Source organism: Oenanthe melanoleuca, unplaced genomic scaffold (assembly GCF_029582105.1).
Source record: "Oenanthe melanoleuca isolate GR-GAL-2019-014 unplaced genomic scaffold, OMel1.0 S040, whole genome shotgun sequence".
Classification (NCBI taxonomy): Eukaryota; Metazoa; Chordata; class Aves; order Passeriformes; family Muscicapidae; genus Oenanthe; species Oenanthe melanoleuca.
In genome coordinates, this window is record NW_026612689.1 from 56049 (window position 1) to 75463 (window position 19415).

At 58.2% G+C, this 19415-nt stretch overlaps 1 protein-coding gene across 2 annotated transcripts in view; it reads right to left on the minus strand.

Moving 5' to 3' along the window:
* Window positions 1-17723, minus strand: part of SCARA5 (scavenger receptor class A member 5) — a 55650-nt gene extending 37927 nt beyond the window's left edge. Inside the window, exons 1-6 of one of the 2 annotated variants that reach the window (XM_056515688.1) lie at window positions 17501-17722; window positions 16082-16194; window positions 11363-11491; window positions 7475-8149; window positions 4362-4442; window positions 1501-1599 (exon numbers count right to left, since the gene is read on the minus strand). In XM_056515688.1, the coding sequence (XP_056371663.1) occupies window positions 1501-1599; window positions 4362-4442; window positions 7475-8149; window positions 11363-11491; window positions 16082-16193 (1096 nt within the window). In that variant the 5' untranslated portion in view covers window position 16194; window positions 17501-17722. Of the gene's footprint in view, window positions 1-1500; window positions 1600-4361; window positions 4443-7474; window positions 8150-11362; window positions 11492-16081; window positions 16195-17500 lie in introns of both variants that reach the window. The other variant, XM_056515689.1, reaches the window with a different exon arrangement.
* Between the last annotated feature and the right edge of the window lie 1692 nt (window positions 17724-19415).

The window sequence follows — 19415 nt, forward strand, 5'->3', positions numbered from 1 at the left end:
CCCAGCGATCCACAAGGGATCCCTGGGATGGGGACGGGATCTGGGAATGGCTTTGAGGTTTCCATGGAATTGCTGAGGTTGGAAAAGCCCTCGGAGAGCATCGAGGAGCTGGAGCCCCCATTCCCGAGGGACTGAAATCCATGGGGGATCAGGACTGGGAATGGTTGGGCTCAGAGAACTTTTCCAGCCTCAACAATCCAAGGAATCCTTGTGGAGCAAATCCCAACCCAACCTGCCGGGGATTTTTGGGATAATTTTCTGGATTTAAGGAGCTCTCGGGATGGGCCAGTGTGAAAATCCCAATGTTCCTGGAGCTTTGGGGATGTTTCCAGGGGTTTTCCAACCTCCTGGAGCAACCTGGGATAGTGGGAGATGTGGGAGGCTGTGGAATTCAAGGATCCTTAGGGTCCCTTTCCACCCAATCCCAACCTGCTCCAGCTCTTCCCGGGATGTTTTCTCTCCCTGCCTCCCAGGAATTTTGAGGCACAAAGGGGAGTTTTTTGGGATTGCTAATCCTGGAATTTCCCATCACAGATATCCAGGACAGCCGCATCCCATGAAATCCCAACTTCCTACTCCCACGGGTTTCCTGGGTGTGGGAAGACGGGAAACTGCCGGGATCCAGGAATGTCCCAGGAAACACTGGGAGATGATTCCCAAATCCCCATGGAGCCCCCATGGAATGGGGGGACGCCCCAAATCCATCTGTTCCCTCCGAGCCCTGCCCTCTGCACCGCTGGAATTGTTGGGATCCGGCTCCTCCAGGAGATCCAGGTGCTTCCCGGGATCTCCTGGATCCCGGCCAGGATCCGTGTCCGTACCTGTGCTGGTTGATGTGGCCAAAAATGTGGATTCTGTCCCATCTGTTAAACCAGCGGGGCAGTGCCCCTGATCTCCTGGCACACATTATCTGCTCATGGGCCATCTTTAAACCAGCTGGGCAATCATCTTTATCTTCCCACAGCCCATCCTCCCTCCAGGAGATATCTCCTGTTCATGGCCAGTGAGTCCCAGGGCATGACTGATAAAATTCCATCATCCCACTGGGAGATGCTCCAGCCAGGGGAGGAGCCAAGCCTTTCCTATCCAGAGAAAAACTGAGATTTGGAACACCAGAGCAGCCTTTGCCACTGGATTCCAGAGGAAAGCCAGACCTTTGCACATCATCCCTGGAGCTTCAGAGGAAACTGCACCTTCTCCAGGAGCACTGCTCCAGCTGAACCACATCTGCCCCTGCAGGAGGATGCAGCCACCATTGAATGGGACTGTGCCAACACCCTGACTGACTGACGGGTGTCAGCTTGGATTCTGACTCTGGCAGGGCTGGGATTGTTCTGTGTAATACTGCATTGCTATTTTAATTTTCCTAGGAAAGAACTGTTATTCCTAATTCCCATCTCTTTGCCTGAGAGCCCCTTAATTTCAAAATGATAATAATTTGGAGGGAGGGGGTTTGCATTCTCCATTTCCAAGAGCAGCTCCCCCAGCCCAGGGCAGTACCTTTGAATCCGCGCATTCCCGTGGCGCCGCGGGGGCCGAGCTCTCCCTGGTCCCCCTTCAATCCGCGCGGGCCGGGGGGGCCCCTCTCCCCGGGAAGCCCTGGAATGAGGATGAGGACACAAAATGAGCTGGTTCCAGCAGAATTCCGCAATCCCGAGGTGCCAGGAGCTGGGAACAGCACCAGGAGACCCCAGAGAGTCTGGCCCATCCGTTTCCTGCCCTTCCCTGCATTCAGGGTGGATTTATCCGGGTGCTAAGGAATTTCTGAGCATCCTCAGGATAGGATGGAGGTAAATTGGGGAGATCAGGGAAGGAAAAGCAGGATCCATCCCAAGGAATTGGGATGTGTCCCCCATGAGCCCCGGGTCTCCTGAATCCGCGTTGTCCAAGGGTTTGCATATTTCCTGGAGAAGGAGGTGGATGAAACCCCTGGTGTGAACATTCCTGAGGTGGGAGTTGGGGCTGGAATTTGGGGACACGCCCAAACCTTGGACATGACCTCCATCCACATGGGACCTGGACCTGGTCCTGGACCTGGCTCTGGAACTGGATTTTGACTTGGACCTGTAACTGGTCCTAGATCTGAATCTGGTCATGGACCTGATCCTGGTCCTAGAAATGGATCTGGTCCTGATCCTGGACCTTGACCTGGACCTGGATCCAGTTATGGATTTGGTCCTGGGCCTGGTCCTGACACTGAACCTGCACCTGGACCTGGGTCTGGATCTGGACTTGGATCTGGTCCTGGACCCCAGCTGGGACCCAGACCTGGATCCAGATCTGGATCTGGGCAGGAGGGAAGGACGCTGTGCTGGAGAGGGGTTCTGGTGGGACCTGGATGATCCAGCTGGGATCATCCCGAGCCTGAGCTGGGGCTGGATCCAAGCCTGGCTCCATCCCTGTGGATTCCCTGGGCACCGCTCCTCCCACCCTCCCTGGGCTGGGCTTTTCCAAACTTAGTCACGATCTCCCTCTGGTTTACCAGGAAAATCAACCACCAGCTGGAATTCCAGCCCCAGCTCCAGCAGGGATTATCCCCAGCTCCAATCTTTCCCTGCCGTGTCCATCCCTGGATTTCTGTGGAGCAGGGGTGGATTTTCCATGGAAAAAGGGATTTTCCAGGGATACACCTGAACCAGACCTTCTCAGATCCAAAGGGTCGTGCCCGAATCCCGAAAAACTCCAGGAAAAGACATAAAAATCGTGGCTGTTCCCACAGCTGAAGGTGAACCCCCCTGGGACTGCTTTGTTTTTCTGTTTGAACAAGAGAAAAATGGGGGAAAAAAAAGGAAAACCGAGGAAAAGAGCCAATATAATTCTGAGGGTTGTTACACCCAAGAAAAACAGCCATGAATCCATCAGAGCCAGAAATTCCAGCTGGAGGGAGAAGGAACACGGGCAGCTGGAGGGGCTGTCCGAGGGAGATCGGATTTCCAGGCTGGCTCTGCCTCGCTTGGCTGGGCCTGGGAAGGAGCGATCCCAAAATCCCAGGGTTTGGGCCCAAAGCAATCCCAGCAAGGTCACGGTGCCTCGGAATCCTTGGAGCAGGGGATTCCAGGGATGGATCCGGATCCGGATCAGAGTCCTGTGGGGTGGGTTTGGAGCAGGGGATAACAGGGGTTGGTCTGGACCTGGTCCTGGTCCTGATCCTGATCCTGGTCCTGGATTTGGACCTGGATCCGGACCCGGACATGGACCTGGATCTGGATCCAAAACTGAATCTGGACTTGGATCAGGATCTGGATCTGACACCCTGAGTCCTGTGGGGTGGGTTTGGAGCAGGGGATAACAGGGAGTGGTCTGGACGTGGTCCTAGTCCTGGTCCCGGTCCTGGACCTGGACCCAGATCTGGACCTTCATCCAGACCCAAAACTGAATCCAGGTCTGGATCTGGATCTGGTCCTGGCCCTGGATCTGGTCCTGGCCCTGGATCTGGACCTGGTCTTGAACCTGGACCTGGATCCAGATCAGAATCTGGACCTGGAGCTGGTCCTGGTCTTGGATATTGAACTGGACATGGTTCTGGATCGACATCTGGGTCTGGACTTGGATCTTCACCTGGACTTAGGTCCAGACCTGAACCTGGACCTAGGCTTTGACCTGGATCTGAGTCTAAACCTGGATCTGGGTCTGGTCCTGGATCTAGACCTGGATCTGGATCCACATCCGGGTCTGGATCTGGACCTTGACCTGGAGCTGCTCCTGGACCTGGGCATGAATCCAGACCTGGATCCGGCCCTGGAGCTGCCTCCAGCGGGATCCGAGTGGATCCCTGCTCCCGGCAGGATGGATCCCGTCACCTCCACGGGATCAAAGCTGCCCCCAGGGGGATCCTGCACCGCCCCCGTGCCATTCCCAGCCCTTGGAAGCAGAGCCAGCATTCCCAGGTTTCCCTTAAAACCAGAAACAGCTGGAGCCAAGACTTCCTCAGGGTGGGAATGTCCTCTGGTGGCTTCCAATGGAATTCCTCCCAGAAACAATGGAATTAACAAGGGGGAAAATTGCTGGTGTTGGGAAAAACATCTCGGGAAAGTCTCTGCCGGGATGTGCCGGAGGGATGCAGCAGCAATTCCAGCCCTTGGAAGGCTCAGTTTGGGAATGGGGTGGCCAATTCCTGCTCCAGCCTGGCTGGGAGACCCTGGAATCTGGGAATATCCGCATGGATTTCCTGGAGCTGGACGGATATTCCATGATCCGGGAGAGCAGATCCATCCCCGCGTCCCTCAGGAGTCACGACATCCCAAGGGATGGGCCGGGAAGTCACCGGGAGTTTCCCATTGGGCTTGGATCAGCCGGGCTGTTTCCGGATGGGATTTTGGGGGATTTTTTTTTTGGGAGGACACCAGGAATGTTTCCCTTACCTCGGAGGCCGGGGAGGCCGGGGAGGCCGGGCTCTCCCTCCATCCCTTCCGTGCCTCGGTCTCCTTTGGGTCCCGGCGGGCCTGGAACACAACGGGAGGGTTGGGAATCACATCCCGGATCCCAAGGATCTCCAAGAACAACCCAGGGACAAAGGAGCTGCCGGAGCCGTTCTCCGCGATTTTTAAACTTCCAGGATTTCTGGATATTAAATTCCAAATTGGACTCCGCCAACCTGCTCCAAGCGCCGGGAAAATTCACCTGGAAGCTCCACCTTGAGCACGGCTCTGGGAATTTTCCTCTAGACCAAAAGTTGGGACGTTCCCAGTGAAATCATTGCAAGGAATCGGGGGAAATCCCCATTTTGGGAATGCTGGAATTTGGCGGGTTGGAAAGGATTTTAAGGATCACCCATGGGCGTTTGTCCAGCTGGGATGATCCTCTGGGAATTCTGGAGGTGATCCTTTAGGAGAGGACTGACAGCAAGGACTGGTAAAATCCCAGGAACGAGCATGAAAATCTCAATCAAATCAAATTTTATCCCTCATCCTGCAAAAGTGTCAAATCCCAAAAGCTGGAAATATTTGGGAATCAAAACAATGGGAAGAAGGAATTTGAAGAGAAAAATAACAGAGGGGGAAATAAAATATTCCTGGGATGAGAGAAAACAGGGAGAGGCCAGGAAGGGCCATTCCCACCCATCCAGAGGAGGATTGGGAACTGTTTTCCTGGAAATCCTAAAAGCCGGGAACCCGGGAAGCCGAGATCCAGCCAGGGCTCTGGGCGATGGAAAAGTTGGGATGTGGTTTTAAATGGATCAGGAACTGGGATCTGGGAATGTTCTGTAGGAATCAGTGGGATCCAGAGCAGGATCTGGAGTGGAATCTGGTGCGGGATCCAGAGTGGGATCTGGAGTGGATGGACCCCAGATCCTGGGAATGGACTCCAGATCTCAGGAATGGACTCCAGATCCCAGGGAGAGGACCCTGGATCCTGGGAGTGGATCCTAGATCCCAGGGATGGACCCCGGATCCTAGGGATGGACTCCAGATCCTGGGAGTGGACTGTGGATCCCAGGGATGGACCCCGGATCCTAGGGATGGACTCCAGATCCTGGGAGTGGACTGTGGATCCCAGGGATGGACCCCAGATCCGAGGGATGGACCCCAGATCCCAGGGAATGAACTCCAGACCCCGGGAATGGACACTTCCAGGGATGGGGCAGCCGCAGATTTTCTGGGATCCTCCCAGGGCCGGTCCCATCCCGGGAGCAGCTCTTGGGACAGGGCACAGGGAGCAGCTGGGCTGGAGGAAAACCGGGAAGGGCGGCTGGGAGAGGCTCCCGACCCTTCCCAGCTGTTCCCACCCCGCAGCTCCTAAAGGCTCGCACCCGGGAAATCCCATTCCTGCTGCATCCCGGGAATTCTCCCTCACGGTCATTCCCACAACTCCTCCTCGTCCTTCCCGAGCCTCGGGAGGTGCTCAGAGCAACCCCTGGGTGCTGGAGAGGGGCCTGGGGACCTTCCCGAGCTGCCATCGCCCAAATCCAGGATCCAGATCCGGAGCCCGGCATAGCCGAGGGTTTGGGGAGAAGGAAAATCCGGGCAGGGAACGGCTCGGCCAAACCCAGGAACACGACGGACTCACCCAAGGACATCTGGAGCTGGGGTGAATCCAGCTGGGCACAAGGCCCCGGGAATTACCCGTGGGATGGGAGGAGAGGGAAGTTGGGGACGCCAGGAATGTGTCAGGGCTGATAAATCCGGTGCCGGCCCTGGGGAAGGGATTTGTTTTGGGATAAGGAGATTCCAGGGCTGTCGGGCTCCGTGACGGGTCCCACCCTTGGTGGGTTCATCCCAGAGCAGGTGATGTCATTCCCACGGACGGGGAGGGAAAAGTGGGATCTGAGGAGTGGGGAAACAGGGAGATAGCAAAGGGATTGGGGCAGAGTGATCCCAGCACCCCAAAAACAGGGACTGGGAGCCAACATCCCCCAGGGGTGAGGGAAAGACCCCAGGAGCTGCTGGGATTCCAGGGGGATGGATCTCCTGGAGCAACCACATCCATCCCCTCCGGATCAGCAGCTGGAAAAGGGGAACAAGCGCCTTGGCACCAGCTGGAATTCCGGCTGGGAGCACCAGGAATGAGCAGCAGCCCGCGGGGTCTCTGCAGGTGCAACGGGAGGAAAACGGGGCAGGAGCTGCTCCCGACCTCCTGCTCTACCCCAGAACTGCCGCTGGCACCTCCTGGATTTCTCCGTGGGGCTTCCCCCTCCCTGGCACAGCATTCCCAGAGAAGCTGTGGCTGCCCCTGGATCCCTGGAAGTGTCCAAGGCCAGGCTGGGTGGGGCTTGGAGCGGCCTGGGACAGTGGGAGGTGTTGGAGTTGGAACGGGATGGGATTTAAGGGCCCTTCCCACCCAAACTATTCCAGGATTTGGGAAGGGCTGAGGGTGGAAAAGGAGAAGATGAGATGGGGGAGGTTGGTTTTTCCTGACATCTTTGAGGGAACCGTGGGAGCTTTCTTCCAAACCATGGATGGGGAATATTTGGAGAATCCAAAGGGAATGGAGACACCTGAGCAGGGATGGATGGGGGCAGCTATGGGCCCCTCCTGACAGGAGAGCCCTGGAGGGGCTGCAGCGAGTCCAGGGAAGGGAACGGAGCTGGGGAAGGGGCTGGAGCCCCAGGAGAGGCTGAGGGAGCTGGGAAAGGGGCTCAGCCTGGAGAAAAGGAGCCTCAGGGGGACCTTGTGGCTCTGCACAACTCCATGAAAAGTTGGAGCTGGGTGAGAGTTGGGATCTGCTCCTGGAATACAAGAACCAGGATGAGGAAACGGCCTCAGGCTGTGACAGGGAAGGGTCAGTTGGATTTTGGGAACAATTCCTTCGTGGAAAGGGCTGTGAAGGAGTGGAACAGGCACAGAGCGGTTCAGACTCCCCATCCCTGGCGGGATTAAAATCCACCCGGATTTGGGGCGGACCCGGATGGGCGGCGGTGACCATGACCTTGGAGCGCTTCCCCAACCCCAAGAACCCCACGATTCATCACCAGCCTCGCCACCCCTGACCCACCCACCCACATCCCGAGGCGACCCTCCCCAAAACCCCCGCTCACCCCGGATCACGGAGACGTTCCGGAGCGCCGCGGAGTGCTCCCAGTCCTGGAGGCGCAGCTCCTCGGTGACGTTGTTGAGCACGGCCAGCTCCAGCCTCAGCTGCCGCTCCATGGCCGCCTGCTCCGTCCTCATCCTCCTGGCGTCCGCGCTGGCGTTGCCCAGGAGCCCCTGCAGGTCCCGCAGCCGGGAGCGCTGCAGGCGCACGTCGTAGGAGATGCTGCGGTTCACGGAATCCACCGCCCCGCCCAGCGCCGCCACCTGCTCGCCCAGCGCCTCCAGCCGCCCGCCCAGGTGGCCCAGGAGGTGCTGGTGGTGGTCCAGGAGCAGCCGGCTGCTGTTGGCGTCCACGGAGAGCCGGGAGAGCTCCAGCTGCGCGGCGTCGCTCTGCTGGCCCAGCGAGTCCCGCAGCCGCGCCAGCGAGCGCTCGGTCTGGGCAGCCTGGCTCTGCAGGCTCCACTGCAGCCCCTGCAGCCGCTGCAGCGAGCCCGCCAGCAGCAGCAGCGAGTCCGAGTGGTTCTGCAGCACGTCCTGCAGCCGCCAGACGTGCTCCAGCAGGTCGCCCTTGGGCGGCGGGTGCAGCAGCTGCAGCTGCAGGTCCCGGAAGGTCTCGTTGAGCCGCTGGACCTTCCCCAGCAGCGCCTTCAGGTCCTCGGGAGGCGGCTGGGGCCGGGATACTGGGGATGGAGAGAGGCGGGAGGTGAGCAGGAGCCCTCGCGGTGGGATCCTCACAGGGGCATTCCCGGATCCTCGGCGCCTGGAGGGGAAATTCCCGCCCCAGAAGGTTCCCCCCGGATCGGCCCCTCCTGGAGTGCGAGGCTGGAGAAGGGCTGGGGAATCCGGGAATGGTTTGGGTGGGAAGGAAGCCTAGAGCTCATCCCAATTCCATAGGGACACTTCCCATGACTGGATCCATCCCCATCCCAACTCCCCTCTGGGCAGGAATTTTGGGATCCAGGGGCTTCACTGGGAATTTGGGGCTCCAGGAAGGGTCTCCCTTCCCTCTTCCATCCCTGAATTCCATAAAAATCCCTCATGATGGATCCTGAGTGTCCTGGATCCCAGAATCCCAGAGTGGTTTGGGTGGGATTCATGGACCTTCAATCCCATCCCATTCCAATCCCGTTGTCCCAGGGTGATCCAAACCCCATTCCTTGGGCACTGCCAGGGATCCAGGGATTCTCTGGGAATTCCAGCCCAGAGGGTTTCCAGGGCTCTTCCCAAAATGGCCAACACAACCCAGAGTTGGGCTTGGGTTTCTCCCTTGGGAAGAGCCCTGGAAATCCTTGGGATGGGGATGTGGATGCTCCAGAACATCCATATCCCAAGGGTTTCCAGGGCTCTTCCCAAGGGAGGAAACCCAATCCCAGCTCTGGAATATCCATGTCCCGTATCCCGAGGGTTTCCAAGGGACAAACCCCACCCTGGCTCCGGAGTATCCGCCTCCTGCATCCCAGGGATTTTCCCTGAGGAAGGAAACCCAGCCAGACTCAGAACCGTCCTCATCCCAAGGTTCTCCCCCATGGAAGGAACTGATCCTGGCTCAGGAGCATCCACATCCCAAATCCTGGGGCCACCAGGAATCCCAAGGGAATAAACCAACCCCGGCTCCAGATCACCCACATCCCAAATCCCAAATCCTGCATTCCAGGGCCACCAGGAATCCCAAAGGAATAAACCAACCCCAATCCTTGGATTTTTGGCACTGGCCCTTTTCCCAAACTCTTTTCCAGGGAAGGTCACGTGCCCCAGCTGGATCCCAAACAATTCCTGGCCAAACCCACCCCAAAAAAATCCAGGACAGGTTGGATGGGGCTTGGAGCAACCTGGGATGGTGGGAAGTGTCCCTGTGAAATTCCATGTCCTTCCCACCGGAACCATTCCGGGATTCCAAGCATCTTTCCATGCCCCTTCCCCTCAGGTGGGAGAGAAATTCCCGGTTCTGTGGGAATTTCTGGGAAGGGGCTGGAGCAAAGTGATCCCTGAGGATGGGACCACCCAGATCCTGCCCGAATTCATGGAAAACTCCCGCTGGAGGGGCTGAGGATCCATCGGGAGAGGATGTGATCCCTTTATCCCACACCATCCCGTGGTTTTCCAGCTGGGACAAACCCTCTGGACCAAAACCCCCCGCTCAGAATTCCAGGAATTGGCCACATCCAAATCCAGAAGGTTAAAATTCCAAATCTCCAGGAAGCCACAACCACGGAGACGCTTTCCCTGATTTCCCTCTTCCCTTTTCCAAGATTCTGGGTGACAACCCAGGGGGCAAAGTTGGTTTTCCTGGGGTTTTCCTGGAATCCCTCCAGTCCTGGGAGGTGGGAATTGAAGGATTCCCAGTGCCAGAGGATGTTGTTGTTATTCCTGGAGCCGGGACCGGAGCTTGTCCCGAATCCACGGCATCCCTCGCTCCGGCCAACAACAACATCCAAACAATGCACGGCCAGGGATCAGCGGGACAGGCCTCAAAATTCCAGCAAAATCTTCTCCGGCCCTTCCCAGCCCTTGGGAAGCAGCTGGGGGGGATTTGGGGATGGAGAAGAGGGGAATCACATCCATTCCCACCATGGAAATGGATAAACTCAGGGAAGGGGGGGTGGGAATGAGGAGCTGATCTGTGGATTTGGTGTTTCCTGCCCATCAAGGGAGATCCTGGGATTAGGGATGGAACCAGGAATTTCCCAAATTTCTTCCCAGGAGGACAAGGGGGAGGCAGCACAGGTCCTATGGAATGGGATGAGCTGAGTAATTCCCGAGGGGCTGGGTGGGAATTCCAGGCATTCCCGAGGGGCTTTGCCATCCCTGCACTCACTAAAATTTGGGAAAAGGAAGGCAGGAGCTCTGGAATGTGCCAGGATAACTCCCTGCCTGCATCCCATCATCATTATCCCGGGAAAAACCCAGTGATGGGAACAACTCTAGCTCCGAGCAGGCAATTCCCAAACCTCTCCTGAGCCTCAGCATTCCCAGCACTCGATCCTCAAACCCTGCAGCAATCCCAGAGATTGAACCCAGGCTGCTCCCGATTGTCCTGGGCTGTGCCCAGAAATGTGGATTCTGTCCCACCTGTTAACCCAGCTGGGCAGTGCCCCTGATCTCCTGGCACACATTATCTGCTCATGGGCCATCTTTAAACCAGCTGGGCAATCATCTTTATCTTTCCACAGCCCATCCTCCCTCCAGGAGATATCTCCTGTTCATGGCCAGTGAGTCCCAGGGCATGACTGATAAAATTCCATCATCCCATGGGAGATGCTCCAGCCAGGGGAGGAGCCAAGCCTTTCCTACCCAGATAAAAACTGACATTTGGGACACCAAGGCACCTTCTTCCCACTGGATTCCAGAGGAAAACCAGACCTTTGCACATCATCCCTGGAGCTTCAGAGGAAACTGCACCTTCTCCAGGAGCACTGCTCCAGCTGAACCACATCTGCCCCTGCAGGAGGATGCAGCCACCATTGAATGGGACTGTGCCAACACCCTGACTGACTGACGGGTGTCAGCTTGGATTCTGACTCTGGCAGGGCTGGGATTGTTCTGTGTAATACTGTATTTCTATTTTAATTTTCCTAGTAAAGAACTGTTATTCCTAATTCCCATCTCTTTTCCTGAGAGCCCCTTAATTTCAAAATTATAATAATTTGGAGGGAGGGGGTTTTCCATTCTCCATTTCCAAGAGCAGCTCCTGCCTGTATTGGCAGACACCTGTCCCCACACCAGGATAACAATGTTCCCTCAATCTCTTGATCCCAGGGAGCTCAGACTCCTCAGAGTTCTGCTGCATCCCACCTTTCCCTCCCTGGAAAACCCTGGAAAACCGGGCAGGGATTCCAAGGCTGTGGAATCTCCGGGTTCTGGGAGCATCCCGGGAGGAGCCGGCCCAGCCTCACCTGCCAGGATGAAGATTCCCACCAGGATGAGGAGGACCAGGAGGTAAAGTCCCACCACGGAATATTTCAGCGCCGCCACGGAGCCCAGCCGGCCGCAGCATCCCGAGGTTTTCATCCTCCGGCCGGGATCTGCGGGATGGAGCGGGACACGGGGTGAGGGAGGCCTTGGAATGCTGAGGGAATGGTTGGGATCACCCCTGACATGGATGGCACGAGGGGATCCTTGGAAGTGTCCACGGAAAGGTTGGATGGGATAGGGGAAGTGGGGAATGGGATGGGATTGAAGGTCTGTGAATCCCATCCAAACCATTCCGGGATCCTCTGGAGCTGCTGGGATGGCTCCAGGCTGGGGTTCCCAGCAGAGAAATCCCACGGGATGCAGCTCTGAGGAAAACCCTGAGATCCAGGGAATCCTTGGAGTCGATTCCCGAGCCTCAAGGGGCTCCAGGAGAGCTGGGATTTGGGAAAGAGCTGGAGGGATGGGATACAGGGAATGGCTCCCACTGGGAAAGGGGAGCTTGGGCTGGGATCTTGGGAAGGAATTCCTGGCTGGGCTGGAATTCCCAGAGAATCCCTGGATCCCTGGCAGTGTCCAAGGAAATCCTGGAGCAGCCTGGGATGGTGGGGTTGGAATGGGATGGGACTGAAGATGCACGAATCCCATCCAAACCATTCTGGGATTCTGGGATCCAGGACATTCAGGATTCATCCCGAGGGATTTTTATGGAATTGGGGGATGGAAAAGGGAAGGGAAACACTTCCTGGAGTCCCAAATTCCCAGTGAAGCCCCTGGATCCTTAAATTCCTTCTTAGAGAGGAGTGGGGATGGGGATGGATCCAACACCAGGCTGGGAGAGCCGGGAATGTGCAGCTGGATCAGGGAAGGATCCAGGGAATCCTCGGAGCCTTTTGCAGAGGGAAAGGAGAGCTGGGATTTGGGAAAGGGCTGGAGGGGCAGGAGCCAGGGAATGGCTCCCACTGGGAAAGGGGAGCTTGGGCTGGGATCTTGGGAAGGAATTCCTGGCTGGGCTGGAATTCCCAGAGAATCCTTGGATCCCAAGTAAAGGTTGGCGCAACTTGGGATAGGGAAAGTTGTCCCTGCCCATTGATAGGGGTGAGTTTGAACTCTCTTCCCATCAAACCATTCCCAGCTGGATCCTGTCTGGATTTCTGGGAGCAGCTTTTCCCAGAGTTTCCCTCCAGCTGAGATCTGCCCTTTCCCAGATCCGAGTTTCCCCAAGGAGACACCAAGAGAAGATGGAGGCAAAGCCCAGGATTCCCACCCGGAGCCGTGGTGCCTCCATCCCGGGGTTTTGTGCTCCCTGGAGCTCCAGAGCCCCTCATCCCACAGGAGAGGGGAACCTCAAATCCCAACCTCCTGATGGAGAGGGCACTGCTCCATGCCTGGATCCAGCCTGGAGCGTCCCTGCTGGGATTTGGGATCTCATTCCCTGTCCAGGAGCAATTCCCAGCTCCAGCCTGGGCCCTTCCTGCTGGGATTTGGGATCTCATCCCACGGCAATTCCCACTTCCAGTTTGACCCATCCCTGCTGGGATTTGGGATCCCATCCCATGGCAATTCCCAGCTCCAGCCTGGCCCTTCCTTGCCAGGTTTTGGGATTTAATTCCCTGTCCAGAGGCAATTCCCACTTCCAGCCTGGCCCATCCCCGCTGGGATTTGGGATCTCATCCCACAGCAATTCCCAGCTCCATTTCTGACCATCTGTGATGGGATTTGGGATCTCATCCCATGGCAATTCCCACTTCCAGTTTGACCCATCCCTGCTGGGATTTGGGATCTCATCCCACAGCAATTCCCAGCTCCATTTCTGACCATCCGTGATGGGATTTGGGATCTCATTCCCTATCAAAGAGCAATTCCCACTTCTATCCCAGACCATCCTTGACGGTTTTGGGGATCTCATTCCCTGTCCAGGAGCAATCCCCATCTCCAGCCTGGGCCGTTCCTGATGGGATTTGGGATCTCATCCCATCCCATGGCAATTCCCACTTCCAGCCTGGCCCATCCCTGCTGGGATTTGGGATTTCATTCCCTATCAAGGAGCCATTCCCACTTCCAGCCTGGCCCATTCTTGCCAGGTTTTGGGATCTCATTCCATGTTCAGGAGCAATTCCCAGCTCCAGCCTGGCCCATCCCTGCTGGGATTTGGGAATCTCATCCCATGGCAATTCCCAGCTCCAGCCTGGCCCATCCCTGCTGGGCAATATCCAGGTGGGATCTCACCCCATCCAGTGGGATAGATCTGCCCCTTGGAATTCCAGCAATGGAACTGGGGGGATCCCAGCATTCCAGGGACCCTTCCCCACGGCATCCTTGTGTGTCCATCCCGGGAAATCAGGGACGTTTGGAAAAGCCTCCAGCCGGGAAAGGGTTACGGTGGGCGGATCCCAAAAACTCAGCCGGGCTTCGGAGCTCGGGAATGACCCGGGATGGAGGCGGCGATCCCGAGGGAATCCGGCTCAGGTGGGACCCGGGAGCAACACCTGGATCCCATCCCGGAATTCCCGGAGCGGCGGGATGAGGAGAGCGCCGATGTTTTCCCGACTTTCCGCCCTTCCAGCGGCTCCGGCCGGAGCTGGCGGCGCGCCCCGATCCTCCCACTCCCATTCCCGGCCCTTGGAAGCGCGGCCGGGAGGGTTTGCCCATGGAAAGGGCCGGGATCCAAGGAAAAGCGAACATTTCCTGCCCCTGCCCAGGCTCCGGGGAGCGCGGCCGCGACCCGCCCGTTCCTCGGGATGCGGGACGAGGAAAACAACCGGGATTCGGGGATTTGGATCCCCGAAACCCTGGAAAAGATCCGGGAATGCTGTTCCCGGGCCGACAAAAGGTTTGGATCCCTCTCCCGATGGATCCTCGCCCCTCCGGAGGGAGTTTTCCATGAATTCGGGCGGGATCTGGGTGGTCCCATCCTCAGGGATGGCTTTGCTCCTGCCCCTTCCCAAAAATCCCGCTCCGGAGTCCTCTCCCGTGGGAATGGGGATCCCTGGGGGGTCAGTCCCGCCTTGGGATGAGCCCTGAGAATTCCAGGCGGAGTTTCCATAAAAATCCCAAATCCGGGGAGGTACCTCCAGCCTTTCCCAGGGCAAGGTATTTCCTGGGAATTCTGGGATCAGTTCTGGAGGGCTCCGACTCTTCCAGCTGTTTGCCCTTTGGAAAGGATGGGAACAGCAGGATCGGGCCCTGTCTTCCCTGCAGGAAGCTGGGATGAGGCAGGAGCAGGGATATCAACCTTTGGGAATGGGATCAACACTCAGGGATCTCCTGGGTGGGAAATTTCACTCTCTGGATCCAAAGCTGTCCCTACACCCACAGGTCCCCTTGGAATCACCACCGTGAGCCCCTCACAGCATTCCCAGAAGGAATTTATCCGGAGCTGCATGTTCCCAGCTCAGCCAGCCCCTCCCCACCCTCCCAGCCAGGAATTCCTTCCCAAGATCCCAGCCCAAGCTCCCCTTTCCCAGTGGGAGCCATTCCCTGGCTCCTGCCCCTCCAGCCCTTTCCCAAATCCCAGCTCTCCTTTCCCTCTGCAAAAGGCTCCGAGGATTCCCTGGATCCTTCCCTCATCCAGCTGCACATTCCCAGCTCTCCCAGCTGGGCATTTGATCCATCCCCATCCCGACTCCTCTCTAAGAAGGCTTCACTGGGAATTTGGGACTCCAGGAAGTGTGTCCCTTCCCTTGTCCATCCCCGAATTCCATAAAAATCCCTGGGGATGGATCCTCAGTGTCCTGGATCCCAGAATCCCAGAATGGCTTGGATGGGATCCATGGACCTTCAATCCCATCCCAGGGACACTTCCCACAATTCCAGGTTGCTCGAAGCCCCATCCAACCTTTCCGTGGACACTTCCAGGGATGGGGGAGCCGCAGAATTCCTGGAAAAGCTGTGCCAGGGCCTATCCAGGACACATCCCAGTGCTGCTCCCACCACAGACTCCACACCCTTTCCCAGGGCAGGGAATCCTGGCTGGAGCACTGAGCTCATCCCGGGCTCCTCTGCCCCCCTGGAGCCACATCTAGAACTCCTTCCTGAGAAATCCAAACTCCCGGGAGCCCTCCCTGCTCCCAGTCCTGCCGTGGATCCGGGGGGGGATCCGGGGGGGGGGGGGGATCAGGAGTGGATCCAGAGAGGGATCCCAAGGCGGATCACAAGGTGGATCCAGAGGGGAATCTGGAGTTGGATCCAGAACTCGATCCCGAGGCAAATCCGGAGGCGGATCCGGAAGGGGATCAGAAAGTGGATCCTGAGGTGGAGCCAGAGGAGGATCCAAGGGGGGGATCCAGAGGAGGATCCCAAGGTACATCCCAAGGCAGATCCTGAGGGGAATCTGGAGTTGGATCGTGAGGCAGATCTGGAGCTGAATCCCGAGACGGATCCAGAGGCAGATCCAAAGGTGGATCCAGAGCTGGATCCAGAGGCGGATCCAGAAGTGGATCTGGAAGCGGATCTGGAAGTGGATCCAGAGGTGGATCCAGAGAGGGACTTGGAGGTGGATCCAGGGTTGGATCCAGGGGTGGATCTGGAAATGGATCCAGAGGTGGATCCAGAGAGGGATCCCAGGGTAGATCCGGAGGCGGATCCGGAGGCGGATCCAGAGGCGGATCCGGAGGCGGATCCAGAGGCGGATCCAGAGGCGGATCCGGAAGTGGATCCAGAGGCGGATCCAGAGGCGGATCCAGAGGCGGATCCGCCCTCACCGTCCTCGCAGAGGTTCAGCTTGGAAAGGCTCCGTCCCTCGAAGGGCTCGTCCTGCACGGATCCGCTCTCCCGCTCGGAGAAGGTGTGGAGATACATGGCCTTGTTCTCCATCCTGCTGGGAAAAACGGGAATGTCACTGGAGCCTTGGTGTATCCCAATCCTGGCTGATCCTGCCTGGCTCCGGGATGGAGCAGGGGAGACCCCACCTGCAGCTCCAGGATCCCGAAATCAGCGGGATGTGGAGCTGGAGAGGAGATCCCGGAGCTGCTCTAGGGCTGGGAGAGCCGGGAATGTGCAGCTGGATCAGGGAAGGATCCAGGGAATCCTCGGAGCCTTTTGCAGAGGGAAAGGAGAGCTGGGATTTGGGAAAGGGCTGGAGGGGCAGGAGCCAGGGAATGGCTCCCACTGGGAAAGGGGAGCTTGGGCTGGGATCTTGGGAAGGAATTCCTGGCTGGGCTGGAATTCCCACAGAATCCCTGGTTTTGGAGCAGTGTTTGGAGCAGAGACAGATCCATGAGTCCATGCTTTCTCTGGCATTTCCCTGGGATTTTTGCCTCTCTGGAATTTTGTCACTCCCAGCCCAGTTAAACCAGCAGCGCTCCCAGCTCCAGTCCCATTTCCAAGGGGGAAACCCCATCCAGGAATTCCAGGGGGATCCCTCAAACCTTGCCTGGGGGAGCCTGGGGCAGAAGAATCCCCCGCAGGAATGGGGATAACGGGAATAGAGGCAGGAGCATCCTGGGGAACCGGGAGAGGGAGAAACCCCCGCTGGGGATTCTCCCAGAACAGGAGAATCCCTGGGAATATCTGGGAATACCAGGGCAAAAACCCCCACAGGAATTCGGGACAGGAACTTCCCTGGGGAAAGGAGGACAGGGATAGGAACCTGGGAGAGGGAGAACCGGGACAGAGGGATTGGGGACAGGAGCATTCCCCGAAAAACCGGGACAGAGGGGTTTGGGACTGGAACATCCCCCAAAAAACCGGGACAGAGTGACTGGGGACAGGAACATCCCCGGGAGAACCGGGACAGAGGAATTCGGGGTTGGAGGATTCCCGGGGAATAGGGACAGAGGGATTTGGGACAGAAACATCCCCCAGGACAACCGGGACAGAGGGACTGGGGACAGGAACATCTCCCAAAGAACCGGGACAGAGGGATTCGGGATAGGAACAACCCCGGGAGAACGGGACAGAGGGATTCAGGACTGGAATATCCCGAAGGAACCGGTACAGGGGAATTCGGGACAGGAACATTCCCGGCAGAACCGGGACAGAAACATGCCCGGGAGAACCAGGACAGAGGAATTCGGGACCGGAGCACCCCCGGCCGAACCGGGACCGCTGCACCTCCCTCCCCCCGGGGCTTTGGGTTCCCCCAGCCCCGCTCCTCTCCCGTCCCCCCCGTCCCCACTCACCCGCGGGATTTCCCGAACTTCCCGTGGCCTCTTCCCGGGATCTCCCTCAGTCCCCGGGCTGTGCCCCGGCGCTGGCCCGGACCGGGGGCCGAGCACGGCGAGGGGACCCCCCGGGCGGGCGAGGGGCCCGAGAGCCGCCCATGGGTGGGGGGTCCCGGGGCTGTGAGCGGGGCGCGCCCGGCCCGGAGCCTTTTGTAGGCGGGGAGAGGGAGCGGGGCCGGCATCCCCACGCCCCCTCCCTCCCTCCCTCCTTCCCTCCCTCCCTCCCTCCTTTTCTCCTGCCCTCCCTCCGGGCCGCCCCCGCCGCCCCAGAGCCCGCCCCGGGCCGGGAGAGGGGCAGGGGAGGAGGGAAGTGGGAATGGAGAGTCCTCCGGGAAAAACGGGGCTGGAAAATCTCCTGGGTAATCGGGATGGGAGAAACTGAGATGGGAGAATCTCCCCAGAAAACGGGGCTGGAAAACCTCCTGGGGGTACCGGGATAAAGGAAACCGCGGTAGGAGAATCTCCCGGGAAAACGGGGCTGGAAAATCTCCTGGGATAACCGGGATGGGAGAAACTCCCTGGAAAACTGGGTTGGAAAATCTCCTGGGTAATCGGGATGGGAGAAACTGAGATGGGAGAATCTCCCCAGAAAACGGGGCTGGAAAATCTCCTGGGGGTACCGGGATAGGGGAAACTCCCGGGAAAAACGGGGCTGGAACATCTCCTGGATAACCGGGATGGGAGAATCTCCCGGGAAAACGCGGCTGGAACATCTCCTGGGAATACCCGGACAGGGAGAACCGGGACAGGAACGCTTCCCAGGGGTACCGGGATGGGAGAAACAGGGATAGGAGCGTATCCCTGGAAAAACGGGACAGGGGGAACCGGGCCAGGAGCATCCCTTGGGAATCCGGGGCCGGAGAATCTCCCGGGAGAACCGCGGCTGGAGCATCCCCCGGGAAATCAGGTCATGCACAGGGGGAATCCAGGCAGGAATATTCCCGGGGGAAATGAGAGAGGGGGAATCGGGGCTGGAACATCCCTGGGGAACCGCGGCCGGAACATTCCCGAGGGAAGCAGGGCTGGAAATTCCCCCGGGCGCAGGAGCAGGAGCATCCCCCCAAGTTCGCTCCCTGGAAAAGGGCGGAGTTTTCCCGGGAATTCCTGCCCGCAGGGAAGGAGGCGGATCCGTGTCCCAGCTCCGGGGCATTTCCATCCTTCCGCTCCCCGTTCTGGGGCGGCAGGAGAATCCCAAACCCCGGGAATGGGGAGAGGGAAACTGAGGCACGGAGCGCCGGAGGGGAATGACCGGGATGGTTCCAAACTCTTCGGCCTCGGCTCTGGGGAGCAGGGAATGACAATCCGGGATGGAGGGAAGGGCCCGCATCTGTCTTTTCTCCAGGAAAGGCCGAAATTGGAAATATTTCACCGGATTTCGGGAGATTCCAGCGCAGTTGAGCTTTGGTTGCTTTTCCTCCTGCTCGGTTTCCATCCATGGATTTGTTCTGGGATTCCCCAGCCTCGCTCCTCTGGATTCTGCTGGAAAAGTGGGATGGGAGAGGGAAAACGGGATTTGAAGTGATTAAAATAGAATAAAAACGGCTCCGGAGCCGGGAATGACTTTTGGTGTCAGCGCAGCTCAAACCCATCCCACGGATTGATGGAATGGCCGAGGTGGGAAAAGCGCTGGGAGACGAGGAATTCCGATCCGGTGGATCCGTTTATTTGGGAATGTGGGGCGGGAAAAGGCGCCCAGAGCCCCGGACCTGATCCCGATCCCTCTCGCAGCAGCCCCGAGGGTCGGACCTGGGAGCAAATCCCGAATCCTGCAGATCCCTGGAATGCCCCGGGCCGGGCTGGGGCGCTGGGATCATCCCGGCCCGTGGGACGGGATTGGATTTCAGGTCCCTCCCCACCCAAACCATTCCAGGGT